Below are 19,206 nucleotides of genomic sequence, written 5' to 3'. Positions count from 1 at the left end.
CTAGACAACGAAAACCCAGGAACATATATATGTTAGATATACTGTTCCCAGGAAAACCTAAGGACGATAATTGTGTCTTCGGACCTCATTATGGTCGGGACGGGGCCTATTAAGAAAAGAAACTTGGTAAAATTTAAAAAAAAATAGATCTAAAAACCAGACAAATTACGAATAGAGAAAAACGGCATAGATAATAAAAGAATACATAATTAAATCCCCCAATCCAGACCCTCATAAAAGGTTCAATTTGTACTTTCAGTTTCGGAGTTTCTATTTGAATAGGCGTGGCTTCTAAAGCGCATGACCGGGACGATTTTATTGTAAACTTCCGACTTCCGTGTTGTTTCCTTAGGAGGACTAGAGCAGATAGAAACTTCACAGGAATGTCGAAACCACGACCAGGAAGACCTCCACCACCCGTCCCAAAACCCGGTACAGATACTGTCTTCAACCGAAAGCCAAAATTTTCAATTAAAATACTTGATCAGCCTAGTTAATTTGCTAAATTTAACTGATCTAATGTTGAGGGGGTTTTCTGAATTTTATAGCTCTTACGATTCCAAAGGCAGAGACTTTCAGGTGTCCGAAAAAAACAACTACTGAACTTTTGGTTCTTCTGACAAATGACTGATCAGAGTAGTCCTAAATAACTTTCATAATTCTATGTCCAGAGTGCTTTTCTGTGAGGGTCGAATCAGAAAATTGCTCCAGACTCAGAATCACAAAAGTCGGGGGGTTAAATAGTTGCAACCAACTGGTATCAGGTCCGTTCGTGCCCAATACACTTTCGCACCCTACACGTTCACACCCCACACGTTTGCCCCCTAGGTCTGTTCGCACCCAATTTTTATTCAAATTCAAGTTGAATTATTAGATATTTTTTTATATGTATATACCAAAAAATATATATCTTCCCGAATAAAAATTGGGGAATTATTATATGAATGTTTTTTGGTTATTTTTTTCATCAATTTGATGATTAATTATTAAATGTTAATTATGTACGAATGTATGATTACTGCTAATTGGTATTTATACACAGCTAAATCTGGTATTATTGTTGTGTGTTTGAAAATCATGATTGTTGTTTTAACTTGCTTTGATGTAAATACTGCATGCATTTAGCTTGGTATGAGTAAAACATTGAAGATTTTAAAAGAAAAACAAGAAAGATAATTGATTTTAACAGCTTGGCCCCTTTGATCTCACTTTATTTTGAAACAATGAAAAAAATAAATTATATCACAACACTAACCAAAACATAGTTTAAGATTAAATTAGCACAAAAAAAAACCGTGAGAATCTCACTTTATTTTGAAACAATGAAAACATAAATTTATAGCAATACACTAACCAAAAGATGATTAAGATTTATTCAACACAAAAAACAAACGTTGTCAGAATCTCACTTTATTTAGAAACAATGAAATTTTTTTTTTATAGAAATACACTAACCAAAACATGATTAAGATTTATTCAACACAAAAAAATGTTGTCAGAATCTCACTTTATTTTGAAACAATAAAAAAAAAAAATATTTACAGCAATACACTTACCAAAACTTGATTACAAAATAATTAAACACAAAACCAATAAAAAGAGTGCGAACGTGTAGGGTGCAAACTGACTTTGGGTGCGAAAGTGAAAGGGGGCGAACATGTTTTTGGGCGAATAAACTCGGATTCCAACCAACTGTGATGAAATTTAGTAAAAGTTTTGACCAGATTCTAAAACGCACAATAAAAAACCTGCACAGTGCATAATATTAACAAGTTTTAAAAAAGACATTGGTCACTGTTGATGCTTGATTTAGTAAGACAAGTAAGAGTAAGTTGAGGTTGATAAATTTTGTTTGTAAAAAAAAACAACATCTAAATTGTTTACAGAGACATGTCAGTGCATGTGACACAGATATATTTCAGTCCAGAAGTTTGGAAAGTCAAATACTATCATGTTTGGTATCAAAACCAAAAGGGTTAAAACCATGAAAACAGAACAGTCAAAATTTTCTAATATATCAAATATTATCAAGCTTGCATCTTTTTCTTCCGGTAAGGAGTTGACCTCATACATTTTTTTTGTACTTGAGTGATTTAATAACTCCGCTTGGTAAAACAGGAGCCTTCTCCATTGAATATAAGTAAATAATAACCAAATAATTAAAACTATTTACACTACAAATTGACAAGTTGGTGTCTAGTGAGGCTTCATCTGGGCCCAGGTCACACTGGCTAATCAGTCCCTGAACTCTTCAAGTGTTGGTGCAGCTGCTACTGTGTCTGGCGGTGGGTTCCAGTCTCTTATACAGCACAGGAAAAAGGAGTTGCTGTAGACTTCCTTTGTGGCTCTGATATGTCTTATTCTATGGCACCCTTGTTCTGCTGTCCCCAGGTGTATAGTAGATAGCTGGTTGGATCTCCACTAGTTGGCTCTGGATCTTATAGCTTAAGAAGAGTCGCTGGTTCATTTGCCTTTGCTGTAGGGTATCCCACTGGAGTTGGTCTAATAGTCCAGTGACACAGCCTGGGGAAGTGCTTAAGGTAGTTGCATACATAATAGCCAAAATCTCTTATAGAATTTACACCTTTATAGTTATTAAAACATGTCTTACTTTTCATATTACAATGTATTACATCATATTTGTTTATTTTCAGGTCAGGTCAAAGTTTTTCGTTCTTTATATCCATACACTGCTCAGCAGGTAAGCAATTTAATTATATAATGAGCTTGTTTATAAATGTATGTATCATGTTTGCAGTGATGTTTAAGTAATTCATGCTGAAATTTTACAACTTGTAAACAATAGTTTATTGCTCAACTTATAAACAATTGTTTATCGCTCTTACAAGTTAAAATGTAAACAATAGTTTATCACTCTTACAATGTAAACAATGATCATGATTCAAAGAGGATGAGTGCATGCATTTTAACTTATTGGTTTATTGATCAATCATAAGTCTTACTACATGTACATCTACCATGGTATCTAGAATCATTGATGAATGAAATATTTCAATACTTTATTCTTTTGAATACATGGTGTATGAAATTTTGATACATTTGTATGTGTTTTATTTGGCCTTTTTAAATTTTTGAATCAAGAGTCTCTAATGAGTCTTTTGTAGACAAAATTCAAGTCTGGCGTACAAAATTATAACTATTAAGCCTGGTATATTTGAGGATTTTTTACCCAAATAAGAAATGAGCTACGTCAGATAGAAATCAACCTTATGCAAATGAATATCAATACATCCATTGACATCTGTTCACCTATTTCGGGTTTAAAAATCTCTACAGAAAGTCTGTAACTGTTTGAAAATTGAGTTGTTATAAAAACCCTACAAAACAGACCAAAATTCCTCTTTTATTTCGTATTTAAATGTTCTAAAATCAACCAAAGTCTTATACATGTATATGTGCACTTTCTATCCGACACAGCTCAAATGATGGTAGTTAAAAGTTGTGCAAAACTGTAGATGGGTTATCTTCCTCTAATGATGTAAGAAATTCTATCTTTTTTACACTTATTCTGTTACATTTACAATGATTTAAGAAGTACCTTGTGGGGAAAAGATGAAATTTCTTATTGTCAATCATTGTTTAATGACAATTTTTATAAAAATTGCCCAGTTTAAGTAAAAATAGATTTTTTATTTGACTTTTATTTATGGGCTTTGATCATTGAAAAATGTGCCACTGATGACCATGCCGATGGGTAAGATAATACTAAGATTGCTTTGTCGCAACTTATTCATAACTTACCACCCAATATCAGTTATTACTAGATGATTGTTACACATTATTTTATGTTTGCCTCAACTAAGTCATTAAGTGGAGACGTGTTCTGTTTCTTATGGTTACGTCATTAGTCATGGTTGTCAACAATTTTTATAGATTTTGATTCGGTCAGTTTAAGGGGAACGAACTACTGATGGTATTAACTATAAAGTCAATTCTTAATTAGGAAGCTTTATTACGATTGGGATATTGGGACTTCTCATTTTCAGGAAGATTATTTAGCCTTGCCCCTTCAGTTATGGTCCATTTATTTTGATGTTTTCATGTTACAAAGGCAAGACACATATTTGTGTCAACAGAATATTGTACATTTCTTCTTTAGTATAATATCAAAACTGTTTTATTGGTGTGGTAAACTAATACTGGAGAGAACTGTAACAGAGAAAAAGTATTGTACATGTCTAGTGAATTAAACAATGATATTTAGACGTTGATCAGAGAGGAAAAAATGTTGCTCTTTTCAATATGATGAATTACAAATGTACATGTCTGAATTGGAGACAATAACTGTGACTCAACAAGATATACTATAGATTTAGAATACCTTATTTTATTCATAATTTATAATTTATTTATATACAACTCTAGAGTGAATGATTCATTATACTGTTTATATCTTTGCAGACTGATGAGCTGTCATTTGATGAAGGTGATACATTATATATATTAGATATGCACAGCAGTACTGATTGGTGGAAAGCCAAGTGTGGCAATAAAATAGGGCTTATACCTAGTAACTATGGTAAGTAAGGTGATATGAGTCTGGCAATTAAATATTACTACCTTAAGTGACTATATGATAGGACTGGTGTCTTGTAATTATAGAAAGTAAAGTCAGGTGTGTCAACATAATAGTTCAACCTGTAATTGAAACATAAGCTTGTATTTTCATTGAATATAAATCATAATGTATCATTTAAACTATGTAATTAGGTACCAAATTTCATAAAGATTTAATTAAGGTAGTGAGTTTGCTTTCATTTAATATAGACATCTAACTGAAGCAACATGTGAAAAAAACAAAATAAATAGCTGGATGCCATAACTGCTTAGGTTACAGCCTTGTAATTGACTACTCCATAGGCTAACATCATGAAGTTACATGCAAAATAGCTGATCTTTAAATTAAAAAAATAATAAAATGCCACATAGAAAAATCTTTCCATGTACATATCATGTATGTAGTATAAATGTGATACTGTAATTATTAGGGGTAAAAAATGCCACAAAGCACACAGATTAAAAACTTATGAAACCTTGAAGTCAGAACTATTTTTTTCTACTTTCTGTTTGCTGATTTTACTAGTCTGCTCCACTTCCAGCATGTCCAGTAATTATGCGATCCTTCCAGTTTCCTGATTTGATGTTCCCAAAAAGATGCAACATATTTTTTTCATTGAGATAGATGTTTAAATTCAGCATAAACTTTTAATCAAACAGCAGATATTGAGTCCAGAAAAAAATCTGACAGAAAAAAATGACTTTTTTTTTTTATTTCACTTCATGTGGAAACTGGAGTTGAAATACAAGACTACCTTATATATTATTTAAATACTTTCAGAATTATAGAGTTATCCCTCATTGATCACTTTTCTATTTTAGTTGAATCTAGTACAGAATCCATAGATTTCCCATTACATGAAGCAGCAAAGAGAGGGAATGTACCTTTCCTACAGGAATGTTTGAATAATAATGTAAGTGTTTAACTTAGATAAGCAATAACTACACCTAATACATTGTAATTTCTAAAACATACCAAAAGCAAGTCAGTGTTCTCCCCAGGATTTTTGGATAGCACCAGGGTAACGCGTGTGGACTGCTTGGTGAAATGATTCATACAATCAGTTATGTCGCGTCGCGTCACTTAGCTATATTTCTAGTAACTGTAGTTTTTATGTCTCCTGTTTTGTTTTATTGCTGTGGTACTGTGTTATGTAGACATTGAAAATTATTGGTAAAAAAGAAGTAAATCAATAAACAGTTTGACATGTATCATCATAACTTTAATATTTTTTAAAAATAAATAAAACATGATACATTACAAAATATTCATCTAAATTTAAAGTTATTAAATCTTTTATAAAATCAATGATAAGAATCATTCAAAAGAGAACAAAAATGTTCAATTTAAAAAACTTTCTTATTTCTAGAATGAAAGATGTTGTATTGTGAAAGGATTCCTGTCATAAGGAGATATAAAATTAACAAGAATAAATGTTGTATTATTATTTGAACCAGTTTCAATCTTAAATTTTAATAAAAAGAAATTTTTCATAAATTTCAAAACATTTTGCCTTAGATTTCATGTAAATATTAACTTTTCTTGTCTTTAGTGATAATCAAACATAGATACAGACTTAATACTGCACTGAAATCTAATTTTTTTTTTGTCATGATCCATTTAAAAAGAATTCCTAAATCTATATATTTATCCTAGTTCTATAGATCTATAATTAACCCTATTCAATGTCAACAACAAAGTCTCCCTATTTTCCCGCCTAAATGACAGGAAGTAGATATAAATAGATTTAACATGTGCTTATGGATAAAATTTGCAAATCACTTCTGTTATTCATTAATTATCATATGGATATAGATATCCAGTTTGAAGGTACAGTCATGCATTTTATTTATAAAATAGAAATGATTGCAGTTAATTGTAAATAATATTGGGTATTCTATGTGAACTAACTGGATCATGTGATCCGTCCCCTTTGAATTACTTGTTGACAGATACTATGATAGTTTGAAACCGGAATATCATGCAATATAAACTATGTCAAAATTAAAGATAATTTGGCCATGGTTTAATCAGAGACATATAATACTATTATATAAGTATTGAGAAGTGTATAATGGTCAATTATACGTAATGAGCCAACTTTATAATGTACACAATGTGTACCGTCGTGTACAACTATCGGGTCAACACGGTTTGTGTACAAAGTATTTGCCGACTTGTCAGGTGGTGAGTGAAGCCATAAAATAGTTATCTCTTAATTAAAACACAAAAGAATCATTTTACAAGTGTTAATTACATCGATTAAATCCAATCAACAAAGGTTAACCTCATAAAGGTAAATCGATCACATGGTGTAAACAATCTGAACTGGTTTGAACTGGTCAAATTTCACCTGGAATTTTATACCGCACGGAAAAGATTTAACAAGTCGTTTAAAACTTTACCGATTTTCGATTTTTTAACTAAAAATTTTAGCACCACGGAGAAATATTATACATCGCGGTAAGAACGATACCACCACGGTAAAAAATTATTTATCGCGGGCCCGCGGTCCTTTAAGGCCCTGGGGAGAACACTGCAAGTAATAAAAAGGCAATATTTTGCTGTCCCTTATATTTATTTAATGTATTACTGATACATAAATCATGACCGGTAGATGTTTATATAGTCACATGTTGTACTCTTGATCTTTGGATAAATATTTAATTGATCCATACAAATCACTTCCTTAATTTTCAATATGAAATTAAAAACGGGCATTATAATCGGATTGTTAAGTTTGATCTCAAAATTTGTTATTTTTGTATTGTCAATAGATAGACAAAACCTGAGAATACATTTCGAATCTCAAACACATGTGTGCAGGAGGTTAAAGTACTTGTTCGAATTTCTTAAGTCAAAATAAATAAGTAAACTAATTTCATCAAGTTCAATTGATTTTATCTGTTATTTTATTAATTGAGGACTATTTTGTACTAATTTATGTTTGGTTTTGGGTGTAGTTTTGTTAATTTAAGTACATTGTTGTTTACATTTTTGTTGGATTTTAGTCATATCTTTACTGACTTTGGAAGTTGATTTTACATCATGTACATGGGAGAAACAGAATTTTATAATATTATGTGATGACACTTTGTAAGTATCATAACCAGTCAGGGATATAACTCTATAGGGTTATTACAGAAAATAACTTGCATGTGTTATTACAGATAATTTCATGAGTTGTCTACTCTTTAATGCTTAAATTTTCTAAATCTGTAAAAACATATGTTTGTTATTTGTAAAATAAATCATAAATATTTTTATTTTTAGTAGGCTCTAGGGAACTCTTGAAACTTTGCGCAGAAACTAAATGCATAGCCTTGATAACTAATTTTTGGATTAAATTAATACATTTTTCATTAACCATGGTAAATCAATGAGACAAGGCTTTTAAGGGATATACTTAGCTGTAATAACAAGGCTCAGTTATTAAAGGCATTTAACTTGTTATATAAGACACTTGGGAATTACTGGGAAGCTTGTGCAGAACCTCGATACATGCTCTGATCATTATTTCTTACAATAAATTAAAATACATTGTAATTAATCATGATGAATGTCTGAGCAAATGCTTAGGAGTGATGTAGAGGAGCTGTAATAACACCCGTTAGTTATTATAGGCATATTTTTTCTGTAATAACATAGGTGTACTATGCATGATTGGCAAGCTATGAACTGTTATATCTTTTTATAGTTAAGTTTACATAAAGACAATAGTAATATCAATAGAACCTGTATACATTTTAACAAAGCTAATGATGTATATTGTCCCTTTGAAACATGTAACATACATATGTTATCACAGTTCTTTGATTTTTTAGTCCACAATAACAAATGTATGTTATTTTTCTGTAATAACCCTATAGAGTTATATCCTTGACTGATAACTTTCAAGAAACATCATTACTACAAAGTGTGTATTTACTACAAGTAACTTCAGCAGGTTACCACACCGTCCTGGGATACAAGATAACGGAACAGATTTGGTTATTGTCATTTCATTGATAGTGTCAATCTTCTTTGATAAGGTGTAAAATAATTTGGGATTTATTCAAAGCTGGTATGTTACAGGTTTCAGTGAATGGTTTAGATAAAGCTGGATCAATACCTCTGCATTGGGCAGCACATGGTGGCCATATAGATTGTGTAAAGATCTTACTAGCTGTACCTAATTGTCAAGTTAATGTTCAGGTATGTATAGTAAATTTATGTTAGATATAGATATATGTCACCTTTGAAAAAGCACAGCCTTATAGCAGTACAGAAGATAGACACTTATATCTACAAAAGTCACAAAGTTTCAAATATTTTTTAGAATTTTTGTCTTTAAATATGAGTAGTCTTTTCCATACTACGGTAGACTGAACTCAAACGTTACTGCATAATCTTGATATTAGATTTTAAAGTCATTGTCCTATTTATATTGGAATGTGACAAGTTTTATAAACTGGGTACACAGGTTATTCCTCTTTGACTTTGTTTCAATGAAAACGGTATTTTTGTTTGAGATTTGTCTTGATATTTTTCATATAAAGGCTGAAAATAATGACAGGATATTATTAGTTTTAAAGGGGCTTTAATTCATGTTTACCCAAGTTTCCATGAATAAAGGGGGTTAATACTGTTTTACTACACTATTGCTTATGTCCTACAACTGCTTATCATGTTTATGATAAATAATGAATAACAAACTACAGAATGAGAATTTCTTTTCTGGTTTGTTTTATATTGTTAGGTATCTGTCATTTTCATATACATGTACACTGTATCTATATACAGAACCAAATATTTTTCACAACTTTCCCCCAGTGATCTATAAGTAACAAATATATGAAAAATTACAATGTTTTAACAATTCTTATTAAAATTATTTTAATTATAATTTTGATTTTAGAACAAAATAGGAGATACTCCAGTACACTCAGCTGCATGGAGAGGTCACCCAGAAGTGGTTAAATTATTAATAGAACATGGTATGTTTATAAACATTTATATTGTTATGGACTTACCTTGTATTATAGTTAAATGCTTTATTTCTGTTCTGAATGTTATTGTTTATTCTTACATGTATCTTGTTCTAATATTCTATGGATTGAAATAAAAAGGATGAGATCTAAATAAAACTAGTTTAACAATGATTGTTTTTATTGTGTCCTCAGTTTGCTGTGTTATTGTTGTTAACCCAATATATCTCTGTAGTCAATTTTTTTTAAAGGATGTTAAATGAATTCTAAAGTTGTAGCACTATTTTGAAAAATATCAGAGAAATTGTTTTCTTTAAATTCTTTTAGCATTTGCATTTTTACCTTTTATATAAAGTACCCTCAACACCCTCCTAACTTACCTATTGTATTAATTGTTCTTGTCATGAACATGCATGACATATTTGCCACTGGATATAAAGTAAACTACAATCTATCTATCAATACACTTATCACTAACAGTTTGGAAAACAAAATACAAAATCATTTTGTAAGATGAATGAGAAATATTTGATTAAAGATCATTATGATCAAGGGGACGGAAGTGGTCATATTTGCCAGACATGACCTAAACTGAAAGGCCAATGACTGAAATGGCAGATTGGGATTTAGGTCCAAAAAGTATTTATTTACAAAATAAGTTTTGGTCATTTCATTGAGATCGGATCTCTTAATCGCCTATTTGCTCAAGTTTTTGTTTAGAATTGCTTTTCCAATAACAATACTGCCACTTGAGTATAGCATGATAATCCTGAGGACCCTCCCAATAATTATAGTTATGCCTCCGGGAGATATTGGCTAATGATCACTTATCCTTTTTACATGCTAATATTATAAAGAAATTCTTTTCCATGACAAATTATGATCACTTCATTATTTAATAACTTTTCAGCAAAGACAATCACTAATTCTGAGTTTAGAATTATTTTTATGCCCCCGCCGTGGCGGAGGGGGCATTAAGTTTTACCCTTGTCCATCTGTATGTCGGTACGTACCTACATCCGTACGTACGTCCCAAAGTTGGTTTCCATTCTCTAACTTTAGTTTGCCTCAACCAAATGTTATGAAACTTATACACAATGCTTATTACCACATAATACAGATCAAGTTCGAAATTGGATGGCGTCACTTTTACCGTTCTTGAGTTATGCCCCTTTACAAATGGAAAAATTGTTGAATTTTTCGTTTCCGTTCTCTTACTTGAGTTTGCCTCAACCAAATGTTATGAAACTTATACACAATGCTTATTACCACATAATACAGATCAAGTTTGAAATTGGGTGGCCTCAGTTTTATTGTTCTTGAGTTATGCCCCTTTATAAACATAAAAATTGCTGAATTTTTTGTTTCCATTTAACTTTAGTTTGCCTCAACCAAATGTTATGAAACTTATACACAATGCTTATTACCACAAAATACAGATCAAGTTTGAATTTTGGTGGTGTCACTTTTACCGTTCTAGAGTTATGCTTGTTTACAAACGGAAAAATTGCTGAATTTTTCGTTTCTGTTCTCCAACTTCAGTTAGCCTCAACCAAATGTTATGAGACTTATACACAATACTTATTACCACAAAACTCAGATCAAGTACAAATTTGGGTAGCGTCACTTTTACCGTTCTTCAGTTATGTCCCTTTATAACTTTATATGATATGCAAGCGGGGGCATCATCTGTGTCCCATGGACACATTCCCCATTTATTTTATTATATGATGTGGAAAAAGGTAATTTTTCATGAGACAAACTTGTGCTTTATTTACATTGTAATATGCATGCATGAAATTGTCTTCATCAGATTAGACACTTAATTGTTATATACAAAATGATTTCATGCTAAATTAATCCATTGAAACTACAGTCGAACCTCGTTGTGTCGAACTCGGTTGTGTCGAAAACTCGGATGAGTCGAAGTAATTTATCGGTCCCGGTAAAATTCCCGTTTGATCAATGCATAATTACCTCTGATTAGTCGAACTCGGTTGATTCGAATACTCGGTTATGTCGAGTAAATTTTATAGTCCCGTCGATATAAAATTAATGTAAATTGACCCCGATGTCTCGAAGTTCGAAAGTAAGAATTTTCCAAAGATGCAGAACTTATGATAAAAACTCAAATCGGATGTATTTCTTATGTAACCCAATCAAATTTTCAAAAGAGATTAAAAGCTGAGTAAACATACTTGTTTGTATAACAGTTAAATTGACATGTTTATGGTTGCCGGTAATTAACACCTTTGTTGATTGTTCAAGCGGAACTTTAGAGTGTTGAACATATTTCACATGAGATAAAAACAAAACGAATTTAAATGACACTAGCCGAGATTAAATCAATCGTTAGAATTAAAACTCATTAATTACAATAAATAAAGGATTAAGCCAATTATCATAAATTCATGATAATTTAATGTACAGCAGACACCCTAATCAGAGACCGTTCAGAACTTATTTCGTTCCGCGAATGATTTCATAATTTATAGTGACTGACCTTTATAAATATGTGTGTAGACTATTGATTTTATTTGTGCATGATTTGTATCTGTTCTTGTGTGTTTGATTATTATGAAGGACCAACAATGGCGATTGCATACACAATTATAAAGTGTGTCATGTCGAAAAAAAAGGCACACTGTTCAAAGTCAATGATCTAGTTTACGCAAATTTCATACCGTATTTCTTGCATTCCAAATTTTGACGACACACTCGACCTCGGATGAGTCGAACCTCGGATGAGTCGAATACTTTGGTCCGGTCCCTTCGACTTTGACACAACGAGGTTCGACTGTATTATAAGTTATATTCAAACATGTTTACAGGTAATGAAATAAAGAATACAATGATTTCCTGTCATTTGAGCTGCGTAGGATAGAAATCAACCTTATGCAAATGAATATCAATACATCTGTTAACCTATTTTAGGATGAAAAAATCTCTATGGAAAGTCTGTAACTGTTTGAAAATTGAGCTGTTATAAGAAAATTTACAAAACATATAATATTCATCTTCTTATTTTGTATTTCAATGTTCAAAAATCAAACAAAGTCTTATATATGTACATATATATGTGCACTGGCATAATGGCGATTTCTATCTGACTCAGCTCATTTGATGAACAGAATGAATTCCGTAAATGAACCTGGATTCACTCCTAAATTAGTGGTAACTTGAAACTTCCTGTTTTCATTTCCACTTCAAAAATGGAAAGGTGTGTAAGCAATTTCTGAGAAATTTACAATTTAAGTCATTAATTTTTTTTTAAACTGTTGCTTTTCATAACTTTTTCTTAAGTAAGAAAAAAAAAAAAGGTAAGAAACTTCATGAAGTAAATGCAACGAAACTGTCAATGCAAGTTCGTTGATGCCATCTGAGACAATATAATATGTCTCTGATGCCACAAATCTATGATTAATTTCGATAGTTTGAAAAAAGGACCCCAACTTTCAAGTGATCTCAAAATAACAGAAATTGAATAAAAAATTTATTGTCTTGATCATTATACCAGTAATGAAAAATATACTTTGTTTTTAGGTGCTCAGGTCGATGTGAGAAATAATGAAAGAAAACGTCCATATGATTTAGCTAAAGATCCTGAAACATTAGCACAGCTTAAATTAGCAGGTATGTCTTAATTTTGTTATTTCATTCAATTACATACTATAATATCAAAATGTTCATAACAAGTGTTCATCTATGTAATGACAAAAAAACTAAGAAAAAAAAATTCTTAATAAAAAATATGAACTGTTCAATTGTATGGATAGTAAAGATTAAACATGAATGCAGATTATTGTGCAGAGATCTGTCTATTGTTTCCAATCAGACAGAACCTAGATTTCATGTGATTATATATTAACAACAGCTATATATTGAAAGGAATTTAGTCATTTCTTGAAGTCTGAGCTTTTCTTACTTTTTTTTAATTTGTGTATTTGTATAAATTGTATTATCTTTATGTTTCTTAATATTGTGTTATCATATTAACTTTTCTATAATTCTTACCCAATTTATCCTTTTCCTGACCTGTTATTTATTTTTATTTAATCAATGTTTGGTTCGTTTGATCTCAGTTCTTCACTGGTCAAAATTCAATTATGACGTCAAATTTTTTTGCTCTCTTCTGAATTTTTTATTGTGATGTCATGAAAAAAAGCTACCATGCCTGATGACGTCACATAGAAAGAACCCATCTTTTTGCAAATCATTGGAAAAGAAAGATTAAGATTGTCTGTATATCGTCTAAAATTCATTAGAGAAACAGATTCCACCACCAAATCTCAACAGTTAAATTTAAAATATTTAAAACGCTCAGCGAGCCTCACGTTTTAAATTTGAAAATTTAACTATCTCAAGGGGATAAGATAAATATCATTTCACACTTGATGCAGTGATAGAATCTATATTTAACTATTTACTACATTGTGTTTATTTATATTGTGTATGTAATTGATGACTGCAATGTTTATTACAGCTGCACCACGGACATTGTCACAAGATTATGGAGATGAAGAAGACTCAGATTGATTCTATTTTATTGTTATTATACTGCCATATGTTATAATATATTACACACTTTCACACAATTTTGTTATTATTATTTTTAATTTTCATAGTAGTCAAAACTAAATGCATTTTAGGTTACTTGAAAAATATAGTTTTCATAATTCACATAGAGGAATTTTGTTTTTATGACTATAAGCCTTGTTTTAAGAGGAAAGCCAGCAACCTATTTCTTACAATTTTCACATAAACAATACCTTGAAAATATCTGAAATACTTCATATCCTTAAATAATTCATGATATCAAAATCTGAAGAACAAAAATATTCAGCATAGAACTATCATATATTCTATTATGATGCTCCTTTGCTGTGTAAACCAAGCCATGTTGTAATTTCAACAAAACATGGTGTTCTCATGCATGAATGACATCACAATTAAACATGCATCGGCTATTTTTGTTGATGCTATAGATGATTGCATGAATTATTCCTTTAATAGATAAAAAAGGGGCATTTTTCTACAAAAGTTAAAACTTTTCAAGAAGGCTTTAATTACCATTGTAAGTACATATCTCTGTCATGAATTGTTTGGAAGTGAACAAATAAAGATTTCTATTGATAACTGAAAGATATCCCCTGCAATTAGGAAAATGTGCATACAAATTATCTTTATTAAGAAATAATTTAATTTTGGATGTAACGCATCTTCTGATTGGCTGATGTTGTTTTGTTTATCAGCTCATAGACATAATTTTGTCATGTGACCGTGACGTCATCAACGTTTTTTCATGGTTTACTCCGGTTAAAAATGGAATTTAGAATTAAATTATAAGAAATGATTCCTTAAATATAGTAACAGAAAAAAATAAATTTTGAAGGTCGAATTTCATGTCAAATAAAAAAATACAATTTCCATGTAAATTATTAGTTTCTTAATAATACTCTTCATTTAGCAGACCATTTACAGAAATGTTATCTCCTCTCAATGGTAAGCTAAGAGTTATGATACAACATTAACATTAATGGAGATTATTTGATTTAAAATCTCTGGTTGGTCAACTAAAAAATCTCATTTAATTTTTGTGTTGGTAATAAAATTTTGTGAAAGTGATTAAAACCTGTTTTATTTAAGGTGATGTAACCATGATATGCTTATTTATGTAAAGGGGTAGGTGTGATAAGGACCTTATTTGGCAACAAACATCAAGTCCTCTACAAAAGTATGTTGATAAACATGTAAGAAAATGAAATAGAATTGTTTTTGTGTAACTTTTCTAATGAAGCGTACACATTTACACTCTAAAATGGAAAAAAGTAGAGATTTTTTTTTAAATTTAACAAAATCTACTAGATTTCAACAGATTCGGGCGTAGGAAACATAGAGGTCAGGCTTTGACAAACTAAATATGCAAGTCAGATATTTTATTTTTTATATCAAACATAATGTTACGGGATCTTTTTTGCAGAAGCATATGCTATGTGTTCTATTCCTGAAAACCAATGAAAAATTTTGCCTGTGTAAGTTCAATTTGGTAGAAGATTGAAATTGGTGCTTATTGTGAAATCATAAATAGAACACTTATAAGTAAATCTACAAAAAAAAACATATTTTCTATATAGTCATTGTTTAAACTATGTCTCCTTGTGATAATAGACTGTTTATACTGATAGGAAAAAAAGTATAACTCTAAGAAAATATTAGCTAGAAATAGGGACCATTTTTGGGCCTTATCTAACCTACTTCTTTGATTAAACAGTCAACCAAGAAAGAGATGCTAATGTTATATAGGACTTTAAGTAATTTTATTTGAAAATGCAGCATCAGTTTATTCATAATCTTACATTCATTCCTATGTTAAAAAAATATTATATTGGAAACAATCGTGCTTTTTTTATGAAAGCTGAAATATATAAGGTGTATGCATTATGTTTACAGATATATTGATAAATTGTGTATTCTATTTGCTAAAGACTCTTTTCACATGGATCCAAACTGTTCAAACTGTATCAAGCTTTTGCTTGCTGTGTGTAATAATAACAATAGTTATGTGTATTTCCTGCGAGGTGTATTCTCAGGCCTTGTTATAACACTTTGTATGTGCATTTATAAATGTTGATCATTAGATGCTTTTTACATATCATGTTATGTATTACATCAAAAAGATTTGTAAATATGTTCACACTAAATATTAAAATTCAGAGACTTGGGTTTCTTTTGCTACTGATAAAATTAAAAAATCTTAACAACCACTCTTAAGTGCAATATAAAATTTGTGATAAAAGTAAAATTTTAGTAATCTATTTATGGAGTTCAGAGTTGTAAAGTTAATGATTCTGTTATATTATATTGGTGCAAAATATTGTATATTTAAATTAGTTCTGTATTTATTATGCATTAATTAATTTAGGCAACCTGAATTGGTATAATAAACTATTTCTTTTACACTGGTTAAATCTTATACAGTTTCAATTTGCTATTTGAGTATAAAGATGTGTTTTATGCAATTACAACTTTTGTTGTCTGTGACATTCATCCAATGATGAGACGGATGTTACTTTTGTGGTGTGTTAACAGTATTGCTGTTAATAAATGTGTATGTTAAAGAAGAAGGTACAATAGAGGACAAATTGACCTTAGAGTCAAATATATTTCAAACTATGACTTGGAAATGTTAACATCGTTTTATATCTGTAAATATATAACTCACTCATTACTCAAGAAATGTACTTGACCAGAAATCTAAACATTGAACAAGGTAATTTTTTTCAAATTCACAAGATCATGACTGAAAATTTAGGCTTCACAATTATTTCACTTAACAATGCTTAAACTAAACTATTGTTCATAAATTTAGAAATTTGAGCTGCACCTATGTATGTTGCAGTCATTATAACTATATTTTCCAAGGTCAGAAGTCTGCACATAATTAATTCTGTTTTGAACATTTGTAAAAACATGCCTCTTATCCTTTTCAACATTAAACTAAATAGTTATTAACCCGGAAAAGACCAATTTGTGTTTCATTATTTGTTTGTTACAAAGAACATTTGGAAGTATGATACTGATAACCTTTAGTGATCTGTTTGATTAATTGAAATTTAACAATGAATCTTTAATACGATATCTGCACCATATTGCTACTGGTCATAAGATAGAAGAATACTATATGACAGTGCAAATGTGATCCTTGTTAAGATCAATAGGTCAAGTGACCCAAAATCTCTGGTTAGTTGTTGGAGAAATTCAAAAAGTATAAAATGGTCAAATAGTAAGAATTTTGTGAAAAGATTTACAGTATGAAGTAATCATCAATGTTATACAATACTGTGGATTCATTTATTTTTCATTGGTTCTAATTTTTGTGGATGGAGGAAAAAAATGTATTTTCGTGGATATTTTATTTTGTTGTTGTTCGAAAGTCTGCATACAAACCTACAAGCATACCCTATAGAAAATTTGTACTTTGTTGAACTTTCAAAATCGTGGTTCACCTGTACATAAAATTTGACAAAAATTGGTATACAGCGAATAATAATGAATCCACTGTAATTTGTCCAGTCTTGGTATTGTTTGATGACATCCTTGGAAAAAAAACACTTTTCCATCAAAGAAAAAAAAAATCAGCTAAAATAGAATAAAGATTAGATAGCTGATACCTAAACCTCCATTATATCTGCCAAGACTACGTGTTTCAAAGGCAAGCATACAATAAAAAGACCTACCAACAAAATAACAATTTGACCATCAAGGTAACAACTAACATAAACTAAGAATAGATAAAGAGAGCAGTTTTGTATGTACATGACAGATAGAATTTCTGTTTAACATTTTCTGCTCATTTAATGTAGTCCTTTATCTGGTCTACCAAATATACAAACTTCAAACTAATGATTTCTATCCATTTGAAGTAATCATAGACAAGGCCAAACATTAGTGTGTACTTTGTTTCTGATTTATGTAGTCTTTTAATATTTCTATAATTTCCTTTCCAATAATGAGATATGACATTGCATATCTCATGTGCCAAATATCTAATGAATATCATATAGTATGTCAGACATTCAGCTCGGCAATGCTAAATAAAAGTAGAAATTATATTGGATTTTTACAATTATTCAGTATAAAATATAGTTATTATTGGTATTGTATATTATTATATCATATCTTGAAACATTCCAGAGTATTATTTGTTACAGTCAACATTTGTACTACCATTCAAATATTATTAATCAAAGTCAAAATGTATTATTGTTTTTAAGATTAAAGAGATCATATTTATATTGTAATCTTATTGTTTTAGATTTGCCTTGTATATAATTACACTCTTATAGACTATGTCATTAATCCTCAGACCATCTTACATAACAGTGACCCCTTAGAAAGGTCAGAATATGTAGGAGGAAATAGAGGCTTTCATATTATAATGGAATTTACCATGAAATATAAAAACAATAAAATATTCTATAGGATAAAGTTTGAAGTACAAATTTGATGCTCTGGTAGTTTAGTATAAAAAAGTTTTAGTATTTTTGCAAATGAGACGACTCTCCACCACAGACTAAATGATGTAGAAATTAACAACTATAGGTCACCATACTGTCTTCGACAATGAGCAAAACCCATACTGTATAGTAAGCTATAAAAGGCCCAGAAATTGTAAAACAAATCAAAACTTCAGGCCAGACTAGTGTTCTCTTCAGATAGCTTTTACTGTCGTTAAGCAATATGCCGTGTGTTCTTAAAAAGAATGCAAGTTATTTGACATTAGAAACAGGTCAATGTGAAAAGCTGACACCTTTGTGATTGTGCATTCTCGGGAGACTTGCCGTAGTTTATATTTGACGCTTTAACTTTCACAAGGAAATTTGCCATGAAATATAAAAACAATATGAAACATATCACATCAGAAAATGACCAATTTTTTTTATTAGTCCCCTACCAACGAAGTCGAAGGGGACTTTAGGTTTGCACTCCGTCTGTCTGTCTGTCTGTCCATCCGTCAGTCCGGCAAATCAGTTTTCCACACTTTTTTTTTAGTCATGCTTGAAGATATTGATTTGATATTTGGTACATAGTTTTATCTTGACAAGTTACAGATCAAGTTCGAAGTTTGTTCCGGTTTGAAGATTTTGTGCAGAGTTATGG

At 30.4% G+C, this 19,206-nt stretch overlaps 1 protein-coding gene across 1 annotated transcript; it reads left to right on the top strand.

Annotated features, from left to right (window-relative positions):
• The first annotated feature begins 314 nt into the window (after positions 1-314).
• On the top strand, positions 315-18,341 carry LOC127733984 (osteoclast-stimulating factor 1-like). The gene is made up of 8 exons (XM_052243477.1): positions 315-432; positions 2,655-2,701; positions 4,423-4,540; positions 5,401-5,492; positions 8,654-8,773; positions 9,477-9,555; positions 13,090-13,179; positions 14,030-18,341. The coding sequence occupies exons 1-8, from the start codon at positions 384-386 to the stop codon at positions 14,080-14,082; spliced, it is 648 nt and encodes a 215-aa protein (XP_052099437.1). The 5' UTR covers positions 315-383; the 3' UTR covers positions 14,083-18,341.
• Positions 18,342-19,206: the final 865 nt, after the last annotated feature.

This window comes from Mytilus californianus, unplaced genomic scaffold (assembly GCF_021869535.1).
Source record: "Mytilus californianus isolate M0D057914Y unplaced genomic scaffold, xbMytCali1.0.p SCAF_3, whole genome shotgun sequence".
Taxonomy (NCBI): domain Eukaryota; kingdom Metazoa; phylum Mollusca; class Bivalvia; order Mytilida; family Mytilidae; genus Mytilus; species Mytilus californianus.
The sequence above is the reverse complement of the archived record's forward strand: the minus strand, read 5'-3'. Positions and strand labels throughout refer to the sequence as shown.